The sequence below is a fragment of the Mauremys mutica genome, chromosome 17 (genome assembly GCF_020497125.1).
Source record: "Mauremys mutica isolate MM-2020 ecotype Southern chromosome 17, ASM2049712v1, whole genome shotgun sequence".
Classification (NCBI taxonomy): domain Eukaryota; kingdom Metazoa; phylum Chordata; order Testudines; family Geoemydidae; genus Mauremys; species Mauremys mutica.
Genome location: NC_059088.1, coordinates 17,118,767 through 17,142,545, shown reverse-complemented (window position 1 = coordinate 17,142,545; position 23,779 = coordinate 17,118,767). Strand labels below are relative to the sequence as shown.

General features: G+C 59.6%; 1 protein-coding gene across 5 annotated transcripts in view; it reads right to left on the bottom strand.

Moving 5' to 3' along the window:
• The window catches only part of ARHGAP33 (Rho GTPase activating protein 33), a 73,969-nt gene that overhangs the window by 42,987 nt on the left and 7,203 nt on the right, over positions 1–23,779 (bottom strand). For all 5 annotated transcript variants that reach the window (XM_044991286.1, XM_044991290.1, XM_044991287.1 and 2 more), the window contains 7 exons: positions 21,733–21,827; positions 14,110–14,194; positions 13,552–13,638; positions 13,015–13,152; positions 12,677–12,769; positions 12,120–12,242; positions 11,228–11,305 (listed from right to left, as the gene is read on the bottom strand). In XM_044991286.1, coding sequence (XP_044847221.1) covers positions 11,228–11,305; positions 12,120–12,242; positions 12,677–12,769; positions 13,015–13,152; positions 13,552–13,638; positions 14,110–14,194; positions 21,733–21,827 — 699 coding nt within the window. The remainder of the gene's footprint in view (positions 1–11,227; positions 11,306–12,119; positions 12,243–12,676; positions 12,770–13,014; positions 13,153–13,551; positions 13,639–14,109; positions 14,195–21,732; positions 21,828–23,779) is intronic.

Sequence of the window (23,779 nt, the reverse complement as noted above, 5' to 3'; positions counted from 1 at the left end):
AACAGACGAGGCATGTGCCCTCGTCGAGTGTGCAGTGACGCGGCCTGGTGGTACGCGAGCCAGCTCATAGCAGGTCCTGATACACGCAGTGACCCAGGAGGAAATCCGCTGGGAGGATATCGGCTCTCCCTTTATGCGGTCAGCAACCGCTACGAACAGCTGGGGCGAACGCCGGAAGGGCTTAGTCCGCTCGATGTAGAAAGCGAGCGCTCTGCGGACGTCAAGGGTATGCAGCTGCTGTTCCCGAGGCGAGGCATGTGGCTTCGGGTAGAACACCGGGAGGAAGATCTCCTGGTTGAGATGGAAAGCTGACACTACCTTCGGGAGGAAGGCCGGATGAGGGCGAAGCTGCACCTTGTCCCCATGAAAGACCGTGTATGGCGGGTTGACTGTTAGAGCGCGAAGCTCAGAGACTCATCTCGCTGATGTAATAGCGACGAGGAAGGCCGTCTTCCAAGAGAGGTATTGCAGGGAGCACGTGGCTAAGGGCTCGAATGGAGGACCCATCAGTTTGGCCAAGACGAGATTCAAATCCCAGGTCGGGGCCGGGCGCCGCACCGGCGGGTACAAGCGGTCCAGGCCTTTGAGGAAGCGGGAAACCATCGGGTTCGAGAAGATGGACCGCCCTTCCACGGAGGGAAGGAAGGCAGATACCGCTGCCAGGTGGACTCTCAAGGAGGAGACCGCCAGACCTTGCTCCTTAAGGTGCCAGAGGTAGTCCAGGATGGTAGGGACCGGGACCAGGAATGGATTAAGACCTCGTTCATCACACCAGAGTGCGAATCTCTTCCATTTCGCTAGGTAAGTGGAGCGAGTGGAAGGCTTCCTGCTCTCGAGCAGGACTTGTCGAACTGCTGCCGAACAGCCTCTCTCTGCGTGGGTCAGCCACTCAGGTACCAAGCTGTCAGATGGAGGAACTGCAGGTTGGGATGGCGGAGTCTGCCGAAGTCCTGGGTGATGAGGTCCGGCCACAACGGGAGGGGGATGGGTTCTCGAACGGAGAGCTCGAGCAGCAGGGTGTACCAGTGCTGCCTCGGCCAGGCCGGCGCGATCAGAATGACGTGAGCTCTGTCCCTCCGAAGCTTCAGGAGCACTCGGTGCACGAGCGGGAACGGAGGGAAGGCGTAGAGGAGGTGATCCGTCCAGGGGTAAAGGAAGGCATCCGACAGGGAGCCCGGCGAGCGACCCTGGAACGAGCAAAATAGGTGGCACTTCCTGTTCTCCTCGGAGGCGAATAGGTCTATGTGGGGAAACCCCCACCTCCGGAAGATTGTGTGGGCGACATCTGGACGGAGGGACCACTCGTGGGAGAGGAACGACCTGCTGAGATGGTCGGCCAGCGTGTTCTGCACTCCCGGAAGAAAGGATGCTTCCAGGTGAATCGAGTGGGTGACGCAGAAGTCCCACAGGAGCATCGCTTCCTTGCACAGGGGGGAGGAACGGGCTCCGCCCTGCTTGTTCACGTAAAACATCGCGGTGGTGTTGTCCGTGAACACTGTCGCACAACGGCCTTGCAGGTGGGTGCAGAAGGTGCGACAGGCCAGGCGGATGGCGCGCAGCTCGCGAACATTGATGTGGAGGGTGAGCTCCTGCGCCGACCACTGGCCCTGCGTGTGGAGATCGCCCAGGTGGGCTCCCCAACCGAGTGCTGAGGCATCCGTGGTCAGAGTGACGGACGGGCGAGGAGGGTGGAACGGAACTCCGGCACACACGACCTGTGGGTTGAGCCACCAGTTGAGGGACTCGAGGGTCGTCCTGGTGACCGTGACCACCATGTCGATGGGGTCTCGATGCGGCCGATACACTGACGCGAGCCAGGACTGGAACGGACGAAGGCGGAGCTGCGCATACTTGGTGACATACGTGCACGAAGCCATGTGGCCCAGGAGGCGGAGGCACAAGCGCACCGTCGTGGTAGGGAAGGCGACAAGGTCCCGGATGATGGAGACCATCGTCTGGTGCCGAGCGCGAGGGAGACAGGCTCTGGCCACTGTGGAGTCGAGAACCGCTCCGATGAACTCCAGCCGCTGTGTCGGAATCAAAGTGGACTTCTCTGTGTTGATGAGAAGACCGAGCCGACGAAAGAGATATATGATTTCTGACATCTGATCCATCACCAGTTGCCGGGACTGGCCCCGAACCAGCCAGTCGTCGAGATACGGGTAAACGTGCATCTGACGACGTCGGAGGGCTGCGGCGACTACTGCCATGCATTTGGTAAACACCCTCGGGGCGGTGGACAGTCCGAACGGCAAGACGGCGAACTGGTAGTGAGTGTGGTTGACCACAAACCGGAGGTAACGACGATGGGGAGGATAGATTGCGACATGGAAGTAGGCGTCCTTCATGTCGAGGGCGGCAAACCAGTCTCCCTGATCCAGAGAGGGAATGATGGTCCCCAGGGTGACCATACAAAACTTGGGCTTGAGCAGGTACTTGTTCAGCTCGCGAAGGTCCAGGATAGGACGCAGCCCGCCTTTCGCCTTGGGGATGAGAAAATAACGGGAGTAGAATCCCCTGCCCCGTCTGTCCTGAGGCACTGCTTCTATGGCACCCACGCTCAACAGAGTCTGGACCTCCTGTAAGAGGACTTGCTCGTGAGAGGGGTCCCTGAAGAGGGACAGGGAGGGTGGGTGGGAAGGCGGGGGCGAAACAAATTGCAGGCGGTATCCCGACTGGACTGTTTGGAGCACCCAGTTGTCTGATGTCAATTGGGACCACGCCGAAAAGAAATGGGAAAGGCGGTTGTAAAACAGAGGGGAAGGATCCGGTAGGGAGAGTGATGGGCCGTCCTCGAGCGTCCCATCAAAAGGCCTGTTTGGCCCCCTGAGGAGCCTTCGAAGCGGCCTGGCCCTGGTTGCGGCGGTTGCCGGATGGACGACGGCGATTTTGGGCCGGACGTCGGCTGTTGTAAGGGCGATACCGGGACTGGTAGGCCGGTCGGGAGGGCTGTGGACGGAATGGCCTACGCTGCGTCGCTGGCGTATGCATGCCTAACGTGCGTATCGCGATACGGCCATCTTTTAAAGTTTGGATCCTAGAATCCGTCTTCTCAGAGAACAGCCCTTTAGTATCAAAGGGAAGGTCCTGTAACATATATTGGACCTCCGGCGGCAGGGTGGAAGACTGCAGCCAGGCGATACGCCTCATTGTGACCCCAGAGGCCAAGGTCCTCGCACCCGAGTCCGCAGCGTCGAGGGCGGCTGAAATGGAGGATCTGGACGACCTCCTTCTCTCCTCCAACATGGCCATGAACTCCTGTCGGGAGGCTGACGGCAGGAGCTCGGTAAATTTCGCCAGGGACGTCAGGGAGGACCATCTGGTTGGCAATCCTCATTTGCAGGCCTCCTGCAGAATAGACCTTTCGGCCTATCAGGTCCATACGCTTCGCGTCCTTTGACTTGGGCGCCGAAGCCGGTTGACCGTGCCGCTCCCTGTCATTAACCGACTGGACTACCAGGGAGTCCGGGGTCGGATGTATATACAAGTATTCATAGCCCGTGGGAGGGACAGAGTACTTTCGCTCAACACCACGGGCTGTAGGGGGCACGGACGCTGGCGTCTGCCAGATGGTGTTGGCGTTCTTCTGCACCGTCCGTACAAACGGAAGTGCAACGCGCACCGGCATGTCAGCCTCGACCACGTTGGTGATAGGGTCCTCGTCCTCGTGTACCTCCTCTATGGGCAAGGCCATCGCCGTCGCCACACGACGAAGGAGGTCCTGGTGAGCTCTCACATCAATGGGGGGAGGCTCCTTAGTCGCTGCACCGGCCACCGCCTCATCAGGCGAGGACGAGGAGGACAACCCCTGGACGACCGTCTCCAAAGAGGGGTCCGCCACCTGCCCGTCGGAGGGTGCGGGCTGCGCATGGCCTTGGGACTCCGATGCTACAGCATCCGCCGCCGCCGGCGAAGGGGCCGGTCTGGATACCGTCGCCTCTGGGACTCTGCGCTCTGACGCGGGGGGCCTTGGTGGAAAAGGCACCCCCTGGGCCTCGTACTGGGCCCATGGAACCCAAAAGCCCCACGGTTGTGCCCCTTGAGGATGGTCCCGTGGGGTGGGCGGCAGGAGTCCGTATCCGTCCGTGCCGGAAGCGACCGACTCGGGTCGAGAGGGCCATGGCGGTGCCGAAGCGCTCGCAGAGTGCGCTGCCGAATGGGGCAGTCCGTCCCCGGATGGCAAAGCAGCGCGAGGTTGCTCCGGTCGGTACCGGGAAGGCGACCGGGAGTGACGTTCGCCACGGTGCCGGGAGCTTGACCGAGACCTCCGGTGCCGTGAACGCCCTCGCGAGTCGCGGTGCCGGGACGGCGATCTTCTACGGTGCCGACGCGATGGCGACCTGGACCTCGTGCGGCGTCGGGAGTACGACCGGTACCGCGATGACGAGCGGCACCGGGACTGCGACCGACGTTTCGACAGCGATCGGTGCCGCGAAGGCGAGCGGCGCCGAGATCGCGACCGACGTGATGGAGATCTGCCGCCGGACTGGGACCGGGACCGGGTGCGTCGTCCATGGCGCCTGTCCAGGGACGGTGGCCGGGTCATTCTAGCCGGCTTCCCCGCCGACCTGGTGCCTCTATAAGCTTGATCAGCTCTCGCGCGGAGGCAAATGTCTCCGGCGTTGACGGCAGCCGGGGCTCAACCTCGGACGGCACCGGGGAGCGTGGCGGCGCCGGACTCGACGGGCCTTGCGGCGCCGGAGTCAAGGGTCCGGTGCACGGCTTGTGCACGGGCACCGCGGGGGCCACCAGGAGCGCAGCCGCTTTCGCCGAGTCTTCAACGCGAGCCTGAGCCAGTGCCTTCGCTAGCCTCTGCTTCTTCGCGGGCGAAAGCGAGCGGTGCCGAGACTTCTTAACCGCTTTCTGCGTCGGCGGTGCCACGGAGGTGGAGCGGCTCGGTGCCGCCGGTGCGCTCTGCACCGAGGCAGTTCGCGGTGCTGGCGCGGACGGTGCCGGTGGCTGAAGTGACGCCTCCATCAAAATCTGCTTCAGGCGGATATCCCTCTCTTTCCGGGTCCGCGGTTTAAAAGTCGAGCAGATCGAACACTTGTCCGTTCTGTGCCCTTCGCCCAGGCAACGGAGACAGGCGTCGTGCGGGTCCCCGATGGGCATAGGCTTCTGGCACGCCGCGCAGGGCTTAAAGCCCGGTGCCTTGGGCATGAGCCCGCACCGGGTGAGGTAAAAAAGGGAAACCCCCCCCCCTTTCACCTTATCTATATACACTAACTAACTATCTAAAACTGTAAAACTAACTACAAAACTAACTATATACAAGAAAGATGTGAACGCTAGGGATCGTGGAGAACGAAGAGCACTCCACAGTTCCAGCTGGCCGTCACGGGCGGTAAGAAGGAACTGAGGAGCGGACGGGCCGGCTGGGGTATATATTTAGCGCCATAGCGGCGCCACTCCATGGGGCGCCAGCCGGCCCGCCAGTGTTGCTAGGGTAAAAAAGTTTCGAGATGCCGTGCACGCACGGCGCGCACACCTAACTGGAATGCATAGGAGCAATCACTCGAAGAAGAACTCGAAGGCTTCCAAGCCATGTGCTGGGCAGCTTGTGTCTGGAACCAAGGAAGCACAGGCCGCATGGCAAGAGACTAGAAAAGGCAGCTGCATCGTCCCCATTTTGTCTTCAATCCTGCTTCTTACCTCTGGAGCAACTTTGCTACAAACTGAAGCTCTGAACAAAGGACTGAATGACCCATCCCAGCAGGGGATGTACTCCAGAGACTTAAGCCAGAAGTTTATTCCATCACTGCTACAAGCCTGAACCAAGAACTTTGCCATTACTGTGTGTAATTGATTCCATTTAACCCATTTTAACTCTCATCTATATTCCTTTCTTTTTATGAATAAACCATTAGATTTTAGATTCTAAAGGATTGGCAACAGCGTGATTTGTGGGTAAAATCTGACTTGTATATTGACCTGGGTCTGGGGCTTGGTCCTTTGGGATTGGGAGAACCTCTTTTCTTTTACTGGGGTGTTGGTTTTCATAACCAGTCATCCCCATAACAAGTGGCGCTGGTGGTGATACTGGGAAACTGGAGTGTCTGAGGGAATTGCTTGTGTGACTTCTGGTTAGCCAGTGGGGCAAAACCGAAGTCCTCTCTGTTGGGCTGGTTTGCTGTGCCTTAGTAGTGAAGGAAACCCAGCCTTGGGCTGCAACTGCCCTGCTCTAAGCAATTTGTTCTGAATTGATACTCTCAGTAGTGTCCCACCAAAGGTCGCTTTGTTACAGAGGCATCCCCCCAAGCTAGCCTGAGAGACACCCCCCCGCCCCATCCTGTGTGGTGAATTCCTGCCCCACCCCTCGGATGGCATGGGCATCTGTCCATGTGACACGATGGAGGACACTGGACCTGATGAACCCCAGGGCTGAATCCAGAGCAGCCAAAAGCGTGAACTCAAGGTGCGTTCCTTAAACTGAATTAAGTCCCTGGGTGGATGCTTAGCTTCCCAACAGCAACGGTCTTCCTAATCCACTTCCAAAGGGAGTGACACTCACCCAGATGCTGCCCACTCCCATTCGGAAGGAGAACCTTGTGACTAAGTGGGGTTTTCCTCCTTGTTATGCTGTACATGAGCCTATGTGAGTCTTACTGTTTTGCATGAATATTGTGCATGCCTCAGTTTCCCTATGTATTGCACCAATCAATGCCTAGGTGGTGGACATAAGGGGGTGTGACTTTTGCTGAGACCCTTGGAGCCACCTCACCTGCTCCGGCTGCCTGCACATATGCTATGGCCGGTGCCCTTCGTAACTTTAGACCCAGGAGGGGGATGCGACCAGGTGATACTTCGCCCGGGACGCGAGATAAAGACCAGGAGGTGTGTCGGAGCTCGGGTCACTGGTAGCTGGCAGTTGGCTGTGGGGGTCTCGGAGAGGAGGGAGTCTAGGAAATCTGGCCCAGGGTCCCCCCAAAATAGACTTTGCTGACAGTCACTGATTTCTGTGCTAACAAGCTCTGTTCTACACTGTGTTCCTGTTGACTAATAAACCTTCTGTGTTACTCGCTGGCTGCAGAGTGGAGGTGCAGTGCCGTCTGGCTTCCCCAGGGGTTCCGTCCAGCTGGACTGGCCAAGGGGAAGTGTATGGTGTGAACAGGGATGCTGGATGCTCCGAGGTCAGACCAGGACTTTATCTCGCGTCCCGGGCGAAGTATCACCTGGTCGCATCCCCCTCCTGGGTCTAAAGTTACGAAGGGCACCGGCCATAGCATATGTGCAGGCAGCTGAAGCCACCTCACCTGCTCCGAGGGTCTCAGCAAAAGTCACACCCCCTTATGTCCACCACCTAGGCATTGATTGGTGCAATACATAGGGAAACTGAGGCATGCACAATATTCATGCAAAACAGTAAGACTCACATAGGCTCATGTACAGCATAACAAGGAGGAAAACCCCACTTAGTCACAAGGTTCTCCTTCCGAATGGGAGTGGGCAGCATCTGGGTGAGTGTCACTCCCTTTGGAAGTGGATTAGGAAGACCGTTGCTGTTGGGAAGCTAAGCATCCACCCAGGGGCTTAATTCAGTTTAAGGAACGCACCTTGAATTCACGCTTTTGGCTGCTCTGGATTCAGCCCTGGGGTTCATCAGGTCCAGTGTCCTCCATCGTGTCACATGGACAGATGCCCATGCCATCCGAGGGGTGGGGCAGGAATTCACCACACAGGATGGGGCGGGGGGGTGTCTCTCAGGCTAGCCTGGGGGGATGCCTCTGTAACAAAGCGACCTTTGGTGGGACACTACTGAGAGTATCAATTCAGAACAAATTGCTTAGAGCAGGGCAGTTGCAGCCCAAGGCTGGGTTTCCTTCACTACTAAGGCACAGCAAACCAGCCCAACAGAGAGGACTTCGGTTTTGCCCCACTGGCTAACCAGAAGTCACACAAGCAATTCCCTCAGACACTCCAGTTTCCCAGTATCACCACCAGCGCCACTTGTTATGGGGATGACTGGTTATGAAAACCAACACCCCAGTAAAAGAAAAGAGGTTCTCCCGATCCCAAAGGACCAAGCCCCAGACCCAGGTCAATATACAAGTCAGATTTTACTCACAAATCACGCTGTTGCCAATCCTTTAGAATCTAAAATCTAAAGGTTTATTCATAAAAAGAAAGGAATATAGATGAGAGTTAAAATGGGTTAAATGGAATCAATTACACACAGTAATGGCAAAGTTCTTGGTTCAGGCTTGTAGCAGTGATGGAATAAACTTCTGGCTTAAGTCTCTGGAGTACATCCCCTGCTGGGATGGGTCATTCAGTCCTTTGTTCAGAGCTTCAGTTTGTAGCAAAGTTGCTCCAGAGGTAAGAAGCAGGATTGAAGACAAAATGGGGACGATGCAGCTGCCTTTTCTAGTCTCTTGCCATGTGGCCTGTGCGAGATAAAGACCAGGAGGTGTGTCGGAGCTCGGGTCACTGGTAGCTGGCAGTTGGCTGTGGGGGTCTCGGAGAGGAGGGAGTCTAGGAAATCTGGCCCAGGGTCCTGGCAAATCTGGATTAACTCACCAACAGTGAATCTGGATTAACCCAACTAGAGTGAATGTATATTACCCCACCAACAGCAAATCTGGATTTCCTTTTCTAATCCAGTTTAACCATGAATCTGTATTAACCCATCACCAATGAATCCAGATTTCCTTTCCTAAACCACTTTAACTATGTATCCGGATTAACCCAACAACAGAAAATCCAAATTAACCCACCACCTGCAAATCTGGATGCCCATTCCTGTGTGTCAATGGCTATGACAGACCCTCTGCCAGCAGAGCTTCTAGTGTAGATGCAGCCTACGCCAACAGAGGCTCTTCTGCAAGTGAGTGCATACATACACACCCAGCACAGCACGCCAATGGGAGCCCTCCTCTGTTGACACAGCTGTGTCTACACTGCTCTGGCCCTGGGGTGGGGAGATCTGACACCCCAGACTGAGGTAACTGTGCCAGGATCAGTTTTCAGTGTAGACCAAGCCCTAGTTAAATCGCATTCAGTTCCTCCTCCCAAACTGAAGCTGCCTGAATTCGGTTTAGCTTCACTCGCTTGCTAAGTGGGTTTGCCTCCTTGGGGCCAGGCACATGCAGTACAGATGACAAGTGTCCACCCAGGCAGCTAGTGAGCAATGGTTAATCCTGCGTGACGTGTTATTCCTTGACTTTAGCAAAGCTTTTGATACAGTCTCCCACAGAATTCTTGCTGGCAAGTTAAAGAAGTATGGGCTGGATGAATGGACTGTAAGGTGGATAGAAAGCTGGTTAGATCATTGGGCTCCATGGGTAGTGATCAATGGCTCCATGTCTAGTTGGCAGCTGGTTTCAAGCGGAGTGCCTCAAGGGTTAGTCCTGGGACCAGTTTTGTTCAATATCTTCATTAATGATCTGGAGGATGGCATGGACTGCACTCTCAGCAAGTTTGCAGATGACACTAAACTGGGAGGAGTGGTAGATACGCTGGAGGGTAGGGATAGGATACAGAAGGACCTAGACAAATTAGGGGATTGGGCCAAAAGAAATCTGATGAGGTTCAACAAGGACAAGTGCAGAGTCCTGAACTTAGGACGGAAGAATCCCATGCACTGCTACAGACTAGGGACCGAATGGCTAGGCAGCAGTTCTGCAGAAAAGGACCTAGGGGTTACAGTGGACGAGAAGCTGGATATGAGTCCACAGTGTGCCCTTGTTGTCAAGAAGGCTAATGGCATTTTGGGCTGTATAAGTAGGGGCATTGCCAGCAGATCGAGGGACGTGATCATTCCCCTCTATCCAGCATTGGTGAGGCCTCATCTGGAGAATTGTGTCCAGTTTTGGGCCGCACACTACAAGAATCAGAGGGGTAGCCATGTTAGTCTGTATCTGTAAAAGCAGCAAAGAGTCCTGAGGCACCTTATAGACTAACAGATGTATTGGAGCACGAGCTTTCGTGCTTTCACGCACGAAAGCTCATGCTCAAATACGTCTGTTAGTCTATAAGGTACCACAGGACTCTTTGCTGCTTTTACGCTACAAGAAGGATGTGGAAAAATTGGAAGGAGTCCAGTGGAAGGCAACAAAAATGATTAGGGGGCTGGAGCCAGGGCCGGCTCCAGAGCCCAGCGGGGCAAGCCCCTGCCTGGGGCGGCCCTTTCCCGGGGGGGCGGCAGGCTGGGCCGGCGGACCTGCCGCAGTCATGCCTGCGGGAGGTCCACCGGAGCCCCGGGAGCAGCGGACCTGCCGCAGGCATGACTGCGGAGGGGACGCTCGGCCGGCGGCTCCAGTGGACCTCCCGCAGGCATGACTGCGGCAGCTCCACTGGGAGCCGCCGGACCTGCGAACCGCCCGCAGCTGCGGGAGGTCCAGCCGAGCCGCGCGACCAGCGGTCCCTCTGCAGTCATGCCCGCGGGAGGTCCGCTGCTCCCGCGGCTCGGGGGCGCCTCCCGGGCATGACTGCTTGGGGCGGCCAAAAACCTAGAGCCGCCCCTGGCTGGAGCACCTGACTTATGAGGAGAGGCTGAGGGAACTGGGATTGTTTAATCTGCAGAAGAGAAGAATGAGGGGGGATTTGATAGCTGCTTTCAACTACTTGAAAGGGGGGTTCCAAAGAGGATGGATCTAGACTGTTCTCAGTGGTAGCAGATGACAGAACAAGGAGTAATGGTCTCAAGTTGCAATGGGGGAGGTTTAGGTTGGATATTAGGAAAAACTTTTTCGCTAGGAGGGTGGTGAAGCACTGGAATGGGTTACCTAGGGAGGTGGTGGAATTTCCATCCTTAGAGGTTAAGGTCAGGCTTGCCAAAGCCCTGGCTGGGATGATTTAGTTGGGGATTGGTCCTGCTTTGAGCAGGGGGTTGGACTAGATACCTCCTGAGGTCCCTTCCAACCCTGAGATTCTATGATTCTGTGACTCCCCAGGCAGGCCTGCCCCTGTTCCAGGACAGCTGGTGCCAGGCAGCTGGGCCATGGGGGCTCACTGCCATGGTGGGGGAAGTCAGCCATGGGGTATGTGCTGGGGAGACCCAGTGCCAGGACCAGCGACTGGACACTGCCCAGATCCCAGGGAGCAGGCGGGCAGCTCAGCCGGAACTGTGACCCCCCCACACCCCGAACTGCCCCCACCCTGCATCCCCACCCCCCATGCACCCCCATGCCCCCGACTCTCCCATGGAACCCCCCTGTGACCCAAGCGTGGGGGTGCAATGCCCAGCAGGAAGCCCTCCCTGCAGACCCTCCCCAAGCCCCACACCCACCTGGAAGCCGTGCTTTCCCCGCCACCAGCTGACCTCCTCCTTGGGGGGCATGTCGATTACCGACACAATGTCCCCAACCTGCACAGAGCAGAGAGACAGTCAGGGGGCCCCCAGCCCCACAGGGCAGTGCCCCAGAGGGGGCTCCGGGGATGTGAGCTTCCCCAGGGCAGTGCCCCAGCTGGGGGGGGAGGGGAGGAGGAGGAAAGGGCTCCTGTGCTGTGAGCTTCCTCAGGACAGTGCCCCATCTGGGGAGAGGGGGTTCTGGGGCTGTGAGCTTCCTCAGGACAGTGGCCCATCTGGGGAGAGGGGGCTTTGGGGCTGTGAGCTTCCTCAGGACAGTGGCCCATCTGGGGAGAGTGAGCTTCCCCAGGACAGTGCCCCAGCCAGAGAGGGAGGGGGCTCTGGGGCTGTGAGCTTCCTCAGGACAGTGCCCCATCTGGGGAGAGGGGGCTTTGGGGCTGTGAGCTTCCCCTGGACAGTGCCCCGTCTGTGGAGAGGGGGCTCTGGGGCTGTGAGCTTCCCCTGGACAGTGCCCCGTCTGGGGAGAGGGGGCTCTGGGGCTGTGAGCTTCCTCAGGACAGTGCCCCATCTGGGGAGAGGGGGCTCTGGGGCTGTGAGCTTCCCCTGGACAGTGCCCCGTCTGGGGAGAGGGGGCTCTGGGGCTGTGAGCTTCCCCTGGACAGTGCCCCGTCTGGGGAGAGGGGGCTCTGGGGCTGTGAGCTTCCCCTGGACAGTGCCCCGTCTGGGGAGAGGGGGCTCTGGGGCTGTGAGCTTCCCCTGGATAGTGCCCCATCTGGGGAGAGGGGGGTTCTGGGGCTGTGAGCTTCCCCAGGACAGTGCCCCAGCCAGAGAGGGAGGGGGTTCTGGGGCTGTGGGGCCCCCCACACTCCACCTCAAAGGACAGCTCGTCAGGGGCCTGGGCCGCATAGCGCTTGATGACGTGGGCGGCCGCAATGGCCGGGACGTTGATCGAGGCCTCCTCGTTCACCAGCAGCCGGTTGCCATGATTATCGATCTGCAACAGAGGAGGTGCAAGACTGAGCCTGGATGGGGCATGGGTCTGATCTGGGGGAGGGTGGGAGGGGGCGGTAGGTGATCAGGGGTGGGGTGGATACTGGGCTGGGTGGGCTATAGGTCTGATGGGAGGGATACAGGGCTGGGGGACTGTAAGTCTGATTGGCAGGGGGGAGGATGGGAGGAGCTGTGGGTCTGATGCAGGGGCAGATGCTGGGTTGGACGGGCTCATGGCTCTGATGGGGGGGGGAGGGAGATGCTGGGTGGGATGGGCCATGGGTCTCATGGGGGTCTGTGGGGTTACCGGCCTGGACAGGGCCGGGGCTGGTGTAGGGGCGGAGGTTGGGCGGGATGGGCCCACAGGTTTGACCGGAGGGGGGGACCCATGCTGAACGGCCCCTACCGTTTCTGCCCCCCACCAACACCCCATCTCACCTCCATCCAGGTGAGGACAGGCCCACAGTTAATGTTGCTGTCCACAATGGCCGAGAGCTTCTCCAGGTACTGCCGCAGGACCGGGGCCAGCATCTGGGGGGCAGGAGCAGAATCAGGGCCTGGCAACCACCCCCTTCATGTCTGCCCCACAGTGACGGCTCGCCTGGTGCTGAGATTCAGCCATTTCTGGCGTGGGGCAGCTGGGGAACAACTGCACATAATGCTGTCCGGGGACGGCTTGCCTGGCACTGAAATGCAGCCATCTCTGGGGTGGGGCAGTCCAGGAACAGCCGCACAGCAACTCCCACAAGGTCTGCCCAGCACCCCCCATGACTCACCTCAGCCTGCCCCCGAGCCTGGCAGGGCGGTGGCAGCTCCGGCAGCTGGGAGAAGCGGCGGTCGAAGATGCAGCAGTGCAGGTGCCCGTCCAAGCTGCAGAACTCCTCGTAGCTGCGGTGAACAGGCCATGTCTTCCCCTGGGGGGCAGGAGGCAAAGCGGGATGTCGGCGGGGGAGGGGTGTCAGCGTGCTCAGGGGGGAAGGGACTCTGGTGAGGTGGGCCTGGGAGGTGCTGGGACAGCTGAGGACGGAGAGGGGGGTGGATCTGGGGGGTCTAAAGAAGGAAAGTGGGTAGCAGTGGCACAGTGTGGGGGTGCCACTGTGGGGCACGAGAGGATGGACCAAGGGAGGACTGCAGGGGAAAGGGGAGGGGGCAGGTCTGGGGGTTCAGGGGGCAGGTCTGGGGGTTCAGGGGTCTGCTCTCCCTCACAGTAGTTGGCATGGCAGAGAGAAGGAACCTGGGTTGGGAATGGGAGGGTCGGGAAGGGGGGGGCCCTGGGCAAGATTGGGAATGGGAGGGTTGGGGGGAGCACTCACCTTGCAGGTGACCTGGACGATGAAGAGCAGCTCCCTGTCCCCCAGGGTAGCGGGCAGCCCCTCCCCTTGCTCGGAGGCCAGCAGGAGCTGTGGGCACACAGCGGGTGAGAGGTGCCCCTGTGGGACCCAGGCATCCGGGGCAAGTTGCCTCTCCGGCGTCACTTGGTGCAGGCTCATCCCAGGAGAGAACCCAAGTGTCCGGGAGTTCAGTCCCCAACCCCGACACCAAACCTGCATCTGATCCCCATTGGGACCCAACGTCTGGCTAGCTCCCACCTCCCCAAGGACCCAGCTGTCTGGGAGATGACCCCCACCTGGCCCTGTACATGGGACCCAGGCAATCAGAAAAGCCCCCCAAATTGGACCCAGGCATCCTCCCCCCGAAAGGACTGGGGCAGCACCTGGGAAGAGGATTGCCCAGATGGGACCCAGGAGTCTGGGGAGAGGGCTCTACAGGCTGGGGGCGGGGGGAAGGGAGGTGCAGGAGGAGGGATCCCTGTGGGGGGACCCAGGAGTCTGGGATTGGGGCTCCCCGGGCGAGGCACGGCAGTCGCTCACCTGGATGTGTCCAAAGTCCACGGCCTCGTAGTGGAAATGGGCGCATTCAGCCAGCTTGGGGAAATGGGCTCGGGTGATGGACAGCCTGGGGGGAAAGGACACCCCACTGAACCCCAGTGTGCCCCACACAGCACCCTACTGTACCCCACCCCTGCTGCAACCCACACAGCACACCACCCCTGCTGTACCCCACAAAGCACCACACCCCTGGCGCACCCCATACAATACCCCACTGTAACTCACCCCTGTCCCCCAGTGTGCCCCCCACAGCACCCCACCCCTGCTGTACCCCACACCAAACCCCTGCTGTCCCCACTGTCCTCCAGTGTGCCCTACACAGCAACCCACTGTACCCCACCCCTGCTGCAACCCACACACCACCCCACTGTACCCCAGTGTGCCTCACACAGGACCTCACTGTACCCCACTGCTGTACCCCACACAGCACCCCATCCCCGTCCCCACTGTACCCCACTGTGCCCCACCCCCACTGCACCCCACACAACACCCCACTGTAACCCACCCCCACTATACCCCACACAACACACCACCCCCACTGTACCCCAGTGTGCCTCACACAGGACCTCACTGTACCCCACTGCTGTACCCCACACAGCACCCCATCCCCGTCCCCACTGTACCCCATTGTGCCCCACACAGCTCCCCACTGCAGCCCACCCCTGCTGTACCCCACACAGCGCCCCATCCCCACTGTCCCCCAGTGTGCCCCCCACAGTACCCCACCCCGCTGCACCCCATACAACACCTCACTGTAACTCATCCCGCTGTCCTGCTGTCCCCCAGTGTGCCCCTCACAGTACCCCATTGCACCCCACCCTGCTGTACCCACCGAACCCCACCCCTGCTGTCCCCAGTCCCCCAGTGTGTCCCAGAGATCGCCCCACTGCACCTCATCCCCACTGTACCCCACACAGCACCCCACCCCCGCTCTCTCCACTGTACCCCAGTGTGCCCTGCACTGCACCCCACTGTGCCCCACCCCCACTGCACCCCACACAACACCCACTGTAACCCACCCCCACTATACCCCACACAACACACCACCCCCACTGTCCCCCAGTGTGCCCCACACAGCACCCCACTGTACCCCGTCACCACTGTACCCCACACAGCACCTCACCCTGTTGTCCCCACTGTCCCCCAGTGTGCCTCACACAGCACCCCACCCCTGCTGCACCCCACTGTACCCCATCTCTGCTGTACCCTACACAGCACCCCACCCCACCGTCCCCACTGTACCCCAGTGTGCCTCACACAGCACCGCATTGCACCCCACCCCCTCTGTCCCCACTGTACCTCACACAGCACCCACTGTTCCCTACCCCCGCTGCACCCCACTGTATCCCACCCCTGCTGTACTCCACACAACACCCCACCCCCGCTGTCCCCCACAGCACCCCACTGTTCCCCATCCCCGCTGCAACCCACACTGCACCCCACTGTACTCCACTCCTGCTGTACCCCACACCCCACCCCCGCTGTCCCCACTGCACCCCACACTATCCCACCCCTGCTGTACCCCACACAGCACTGGATACCCCGATCCCCTCATGGTACCCCTCAAAGCACAGATTACCCCAACATGCCGTGGTATCCAACTATAAATAATCCCATTTGATTGAGCAAGAGCCAGGCATCCGCATGGGCCATTCTCTGCTACATCCCCGCACAGCACAGCAGCAGGAGAAAACATCTCAGCACCAGGAGTTCTCGGGACAGGGACAGATCGTCTGAGAGAAAATCTTGTAACGCCGGCGCTGTATGAACCCCGGGTGCCCCTGCCCCGGCCACTGCCCAGGAACACTGCCACGAAGTGGAGATTTTCCTTGTTATGTTCTATGTGAGCCTATGTGAGTTTTACTGTTTTGCATGAATACAGTGTCTGCCTCAGTTTCCTTGTGTGCTGCACCAATACCTCGGTGTGTGACTTTGGCTGAGACCCTCTGGAGCAGGTGAGGCTGCTCCAGCTGCCACACGTATACTATGACGGGTGCCCTTCCTAACCTGAGACCAGGAGGGGATGCAACCAGGTGACTCTTTGGCCGGGAAGCGAGACGAAGACAAGGAAGAGCAACGGGGGTGTCTGAGGTCAGGTCGCTGGAAGCTGGAAGTGTACTTGGGGGGACTGGAAGAGGGGGAATCCAGGGCATCTGGCCCAAGACTCCCAGCATGGATTTGGCTGAAAGTCACTGATTTCTGTTCTAACAAGCTCTGTTCTACGCTGTGTTCCTGTCGACTAATAAACCTGTTTTACCGGCTGGCTCCAAGTCACTGCTGACTGCAGGAGGTGGGGTGCAGGGCCCTCTGGTTTCCCCAGGAGCCCCGCCCGGGCAGACTCGCTGCAGGAAGCGCACGGTGTGGAAGGGGATGCTGAATGCTCCGAGACGGTTGAAGCTTCTTGCCCTGGAGACAGTCTGCTCCCCCAGGCATAGGCGGCAGGTTTGTATAATTTTTGGTGGGGCCCAAAATGGTGGTGCCCCCCCGCTCCCGCCCTGTAAGCCGATATAAAATGAAGCTACAACGCGTCAGTGCCACAAGATTACAAGGGTCAATTAAAAGTGGAAAGTCAGAAGCAGTAATTGCCTACTTCAATATACAGTATTATATTTTGTTGCACCTGTTGTGATGAAGTGGGAATGTTCTTAATATTTTCTCTGAATACTGTGTGGGTGCCTCAGTTTCCCCTGCAAGATGCCAACTGAAGGTGTTGGGGACAAAGAGATCAGGTGGCCTCCTTGTCCGGAAGAGACATAGAGGCCAGAGGAGGGAGTGTCAGTTTGGAGCTGGCTGGGGAAATGGGGAGAGACCCAGAACTTGGTTCTGGGCTCCCCACCCCCCAAGATGGACCTGACAGAGGGGTTCTGTTTTCTGTACCAACAAGCTCTGTTTAAACTGTGTTCCCGTCATCTAATAAACCTTCTGTTTTACTGTCTGGCTGAGAGTCACATCTGACTGCGGAGTTGGGGTGCAGGGCCCTCTGGTTGCCCCAGGACCAGCCTGGGCAGACTCACTTTGGAAAGTGCATGACGTGGAAGGGCAAGCTGAATGATCCGAGGTCAGACCCAGGAAGGTGTAAGCTTCTTGCCCTGGAGACAGTATGTTCCAAGAGAGGAGGCTCCCCCAGAGTCCTGACTGGCTTTGTATGGAGTTGTTCCAAAGCATCACAGCATCCCCTTCCACACCGTGCACTTCCCAGAAGTCCGCACAGGCACTGACACTCCCTCCTCCGGCCTTTGTCTCTTTTCCAGGCATTAGGAGGCCACCCGATCTCTCTGTTCTCCAACACCTTCAGTTGGCACCTTGCAGGGGAAACTGATTTGGGAGAAATGAAGTAAAAGCTGCCCAAACCGAGCTTGAGCACTCCTGAATTTTGAGGTGTTCAAATCTGGAAGGCAGGTGCTGGGGGTGGGAGAGGGCTGTGGGCTCCATGGGGGAGCATGGCAGCAACTGTCTGGAGCTGCACGGAGCCAGACATGCTGGTCTGAGTGGCACAGTAAGCGGTTTGGGAGTTGGAGAAGAGGTAGGGGGTTCCGGGGGGCAGTCAAGGGACAAGGAGCAGGGTGGGTTGGATGGGGCAGAGGTTCGGAGGGGCAGTCAGGGGACAGGCAGCAATTGGATAGGCATGGGAGTCCAGGAGGTTTATCAGGGGACAGGTAGGAGGGTCCTGGGGGGAAGTTGGGTGGGGTCTCAGGAGGGGGCAGTTGGGGACAAGGAGAAGGGAGGCTTAGATAGGGGCTGAGGTCCCAAGGGGCAGTTAGGGGCAGGGGTCTCGGGAGGGGGTAATCGGGGGACAAGGACCAGTGGTGCTTAGATAGGGGGTGGGGGTCCTGGGGGGGCAGTTGGGTCAGGGGTCTGGGGAGGGGGCAATCAGCGGCCTGGGGCGGGGATTCAAAGAGCGCTGGGCTGCGGGCAGCCGCGGGGAGCCCAGAGCCTTTTAAATCCCAGCCGCGGCCGGGAGTCAGAGGGCGCTGGGCTGCCCGCAGCCACGGGGAGCCCAGAGCCCTCTGACTCCCGGCCGCGGCTGAGATTTAAAGGGCTCTGGGCTCCCCGCCGCAGCGAACAGCCCAGAGCCCTCTGACTCCCGGCCGCGGCTGGGATTTAAAAGGCTCTGGGCTCCCCGCAGCCACGGACAGCCCAGAGCCCTCTGACTCCCGGCCGCGGCTGGGATTTAAAAGGCTCTGGGCTCCCCGCCGCAGCGGAGAGCCCAGAGCCCTCTGATTCCCGGCCGCGGCTGGGATTTAAAAGGCTCTGGGCTCCCCGCCGCAGCGGAGAGCCCAGAGCCCTCTGATTCCCGGCCGCGGCTGGGATTTAAAAGGCTCTGGGCTCGCGGCGGCTGCCGGCAGCCCAGAGCAGGGGAGAAACCTAGCTCCAAATATTGCTGGAGCAGAGCCCCTGACTGTGAATATTCCTGGGGCTAAAGCCCCAGGAGCCCATATAAGTTGGCGCCCATGCCCCCAGGGGCCTGACTGGCTTCATATGGAGTATTTCCAGCGCCTGTCGGGTGACTCCGTGACAGACACTGCCTGGGGACACTGCCTGCCTGCAGATCCAGGCCCAGTGCCGAGCAGAGACCTGGGCGAGGTGCAGGGAAGGGAACAGGGAACGAGGAGAGAGTCAAAGGCCTGGGACTGTTCAGCTTGGCACAGAGCGGATTGAGGGGGCAGGCCAGAGGGCTCTAAAAGCCTGTCTGGGGTGGGGGGAGTGACGGGGGGTGTTATTTACCCCTTCACCTAACACGGGCCAAGGGCATCCAGGGAAATGAGCAGGCGGCAGGTTTCAGACAAACAGAAGGATGGACTCAGCACACAGCCGGCCTGGGGAGCTCACTGCCAGAGGATGTGGTGGGAGCCAAGAGTGTAACAGGGTTCAAAGAACGAGCTAAGTTCCTGGAGGAGGGGCCAGGCACGCGCTGTCCCTGAGCCACTGACTGGCAGCCAGGGGCTGGATGCTCCTGTTCCCCTGGCCCAGGCCCCTGCCAGGCACCCGACACTGGGCTGCCCCAGCCTGGCCGTTCTTATGTTTGTACTTCGATGGTACCCAACATAGCACAGGATACCCCGATACTGCTGTACCCCACACACAGCACCGGGTACCCACCCCCCATGGTACCCCACAGGCACCCCCATACTGCTGTACCCCACACACAGCACCGGGTACCCACCCCCCATGGTACCCCACAGGCACCCCCATACTGCTGTACCCCACACACAGCACCGGGTACCCACCCCCCATGGTACCCCACAGGCACCCCCATACTGCTGTACCCCACACACAGCACCGGGTACCCAGCCCCATGGGACCCCACAGGCACCCCCATACTGCTGTACCCCACACACAGCACCGGGTACCCACCCCCCATGGTACCCCACAGGCACCCCCATACTGCTGTACCCCACACACAGCACCGGGTACCCACCCCCCATGGTACCCCACAGGCACCCCCATACTGCTGTACCCCACACACAGCACCAGGTACCCACCCCCCACGGTACCCACAGGCACCCCCATACTGCTGTACCCCACACACAGCACCGGGTACCCACCCCCCACGGTACCCCACAGGCACCCCCATACTGCTGTACCCCACACACAGCACCGGGTACCCACCCCCCACGGTACCCCACAGGCACCCCCATACTGCTGTACCCCACACACAGCACCGGGTACCCACCCCCCACGGTACCCCACAGGCACCCCCAAACTGCTGTACCCCACACACAGCACCGGGTACCAACCCCGCACGGGACCCCACAGGCACCCCCATACTGCTGTACCCCACACACAGCACCGGGTACCCACCCCCCACGGTACCCCACAGGCACCCCCATACTGCTGTACCCCACACACAGCACCGGGTACCCACCCCCCACGGTACCCCACAGGCACCCCGATACTGCTGTACCCCACACACAGCACCAGGTACCCAGCCCCCACGGTACCCCACAGGCACCCCGATACTGCTGTACCCCACACACAGCACCGGGTACCCAGCCCCATGGTACCCCACAGGCACCCCAATACCGCTGTACCCCACACACAGCACCGGGTACCCACTTCCATGGTACCCCACACAGCATGGGGCACCCCAACACTGCTGTACCCCACACAGCACCAGGTACCCACCCCTATGGTACTCACACAGCACGGGCACCCCAATACTGCTGTACCCCACATAGCACCGGGCACCCACCCCCATGGTACCCCACACAGCACAGGGTACCACAACACTGCTGTACCCCACCCAGCATGGGATAACCAAGCACTGCTGTACTCCAGACAGCATGGGGTACCAACCCTCCATGGTATCGCACACAGCATGGGGTACCCCAACACTGCTGTACCCCAGACAGCATGGGGTACCCAGCCCCATGGTATCGCACACAGCATGGGGTACCCCAACACTCCTGTACCCCAGACAGCATGGGGTACCCAGCCCCATGGCACCCAACACAGCACAGGGTACCCCAACACCGCTGTACCCCAGATAACATGGGGTACCAATGCCCCACAGTATCCTACTCACCATGAGGTACCCAACCCCACATGGTAAGCCAGGTAACCTGACACCCTGATACTCACACAGCACTGGGTACCCCAACCCCCCATGATATCCCAACCCCCTGCTATACACAACCAGGGACCCCCAACCCCCCTCAGAACCCATCCCCCCTCGGCTGTACTCCAAACCCCCAGAACCCATTTCCCTTCTGCTGTACCCCAACCTGGGACCCCAACCCCCCAGAACCCATCCCCCCTCAGCTGTACCCCAACTCCCCACAGAACCCTTCCCCCCTCAGCAGTACCCCAACCGGGGACCCTGCCTGCAGACAGAATGCTGTTCTGTTGCTATATCCCAAACTCCAACCGCCCAGCATACAGCACCCCCAGAATACCCCAAGCACCCACAATACCCTCATCAGGTAACAGCCATGTACCCAACTGCGAGACAGAGCCCAGTGTCTCCCCTGCCCCCTGCTATATCCCAGCCTTGGGACCCACCCAGCACCCAGACACCCCCCTCTATATCCCAGCCCTGGGACCCCCAGCACTTAGACACGCCTCCCCCCCCCACCCTGCAATATCCCAGCTCTCATGGCACCGAGACATCCCCGTCCCCTCACTATACCCCAGCACCCCGGACTCCCTCGCACCCAAACACAGCCCATCCTCCCCCCAGGCTATATCCCAGCCCTGGGACCCCCTGCATCGAGACATACCCTCCCTCCCGCTATATCCAGACCCCCAGGCCTTCCAGCACCCAGACACGCACACGGCCCCTCGCTATACCTGAGCCCCTTGGAACCCCTGGCACTCAGCCCCATCCTTCCCCTGGAGCTATATCTCAGCCCAGGTATTAGAGGATACTGTCCTTTCTATTGTTCTTTTAATTGTCTGTTTCTCTAGCTGGACTCCCATGGGACACATGCCCCCGAGGGGGGAGCCTGAGATCTGAGCCCTCCCCTCCCATCGGCGACCGCCCAGGGCACGGGGACCCCAGCAGAGAACCCACTTGCTCCCCAATTGCATTGACAGGCCAGGCACAAGTCATGCCACACTCACCACCAGGGACTCCCCTCCAGGAACAGGGCTCCCCTTGCTTACCTCTTGGGGCCTTTCCCCTTGACACTGGCGGCTGTGTTCCCCAGAGGGCGGAGCGGCCCATCCCCCGCCCTGTCCAGACTGTCCGTGCTGCGGGCCTGCAAGGGCAAATCAAACAGACCTCAGCACCAATTTACCATCCCCCAAAAGGAGCCCAAAGCCAAGTTGCAGCCACGTCAGGGGGGAGAAAGCTGGGGAGCAGCTGCACATAACACTGCCCAGGGACAGATTGTCTGGTGCCGAGATGCAGCCAGCTCTGGGGCAGGGCAGCTGGGGAACAGCTGCACATAACACCCCATGGGGACGACTTGTCCAGTGTGGAGATGCAGCTAGCTCTGGGTTGGGGCAGCTGGGGAACAGCCGCACATAATGCCGCTCGGGGACAGCTCACCCAGCACTGAGATGCTGCCCAATCCCAGAGGTGGCTGCATCCCTGCTACATGACAACTGTCCCAGTTCTCCCCCCTGCGCCGTGTAATTCCATCCCCTTTGGCTTTAGTAACCTGCGGAGCAACAATCTCCATGGATCAGGTTTCCTGTCAATAATTCACACCCGAGCTGCCTGCTCTTTGCCATGACCCCCACCCCTTCCTGCAGCTCCCCGTTTTACCCTTTGGGACAGCCCCCATCACCCCCAAATCCCTGGCACTGTCCAGAGAGATTGGGGGATTGCTGGGAAAGGGACATCTCCCCTCCTATCCCCACCAGACAGATTTGGGGGCAGAACCTTGTTGAGGGGTGGCGAGGGAGGGGTATGGGCACGGTGGAGGCAGCTCACGAGGGGTAGAAGTCACCGCACCCGACAGCCCCAAATGCATACGTAGCTCCAAACGGCACCCCAAAATCCAACCCAACCTGAGGCTGCATCAGAGCTGGTGTAGGGGAAAGACCCCGTGCCCCATTCCCTGCCCTCGGGCTGGATCGGAGCCCACGTCTTCTCTGTCAGTTGTATGGAGGCGCCGGTTATTGACTGGGGGGGGGAGCCCCCAATGGCCTCAGAACCGGGTCAGGCCCAGAACCCCGGCCTGGCCCTTCTCTCTGAGAGGGATGGGTGTAAGGGGGGGTGGGAGTGGGGGATGCCATGAGGGGAAGGGGGTGCCTGGGCTCGGGGGGGGGGGCAGAGCCCAACAGACCAGATCTGGGGGAGGGAGAAAGAAGACAAAGGGTGAGATGGACACAGGAGGGTAACTCCCGCATGCACCTTCCCTTCCCATCCCCCCGCCAAGGAACTGACCCCCTGAAACACCTGGTCGCTGCTCCCCCACTGCCTCCCTTCCTCCCACAAGGGGTTGCGTAGGAGACACACACACCCCACTCCCGCCACCTCCACGTTGGCGGGGGGGGGGGGTTAAGACACGTGGTGGGGGTTACATAACAGATTCTTGCAATGGCCCAGTTCCTCCCACAGGGACCCAGGAAAAGCACAAGATGCCCCCCATAACCCACTTCCCTCTTCCCCAGCCCAGCTGTCCCCCCGATCACTCCCCCCCAGCCCAGCTGCCCCCTTATCTCCCACCCCCTACCTAGCTGCACCTCCAATCCCTGCCCCTCAGCGAGCTGCTCCCCCATAACCCACCCCCAGCCTATCTGGCCCCCTTATAACCCACCCCAATAGTTTGGGGTTGGGGCTCTCTCCCCCCACAACTCTGGTATGTGTCCCCATTTCCCCCATCTAGCTGCATCATTTGGGGTTAGGGGGATGAATATCCCCCCACTGGATTAAAAGAGACCCCCCATTTCCTCTGCAAAAGTGGAGAGCACAACCCCTCATGGGGGCCTAAGATTGGGGGCCAGGTGATTTCAGGCAGAAGGGGGCCAAGACCCCAAAATACAGAGCAAGACAGCTGGAAAAATTACCCCCCCCAATAAAAACTGATGAGAGAAACCGGGCATCCCAAAATACCTACAGCGTGGGAGTGGCACTGCCAAATCTCAGAGCATTTACAGGGGTGATTCCCTTGGCCCCCCAAAAGAGGATTTTGGGGGTGTGGGGATTTTGGAACTGGGATTCCCTGCAAAATCTCTCCCCCCCCACACACGAAACTGAGAG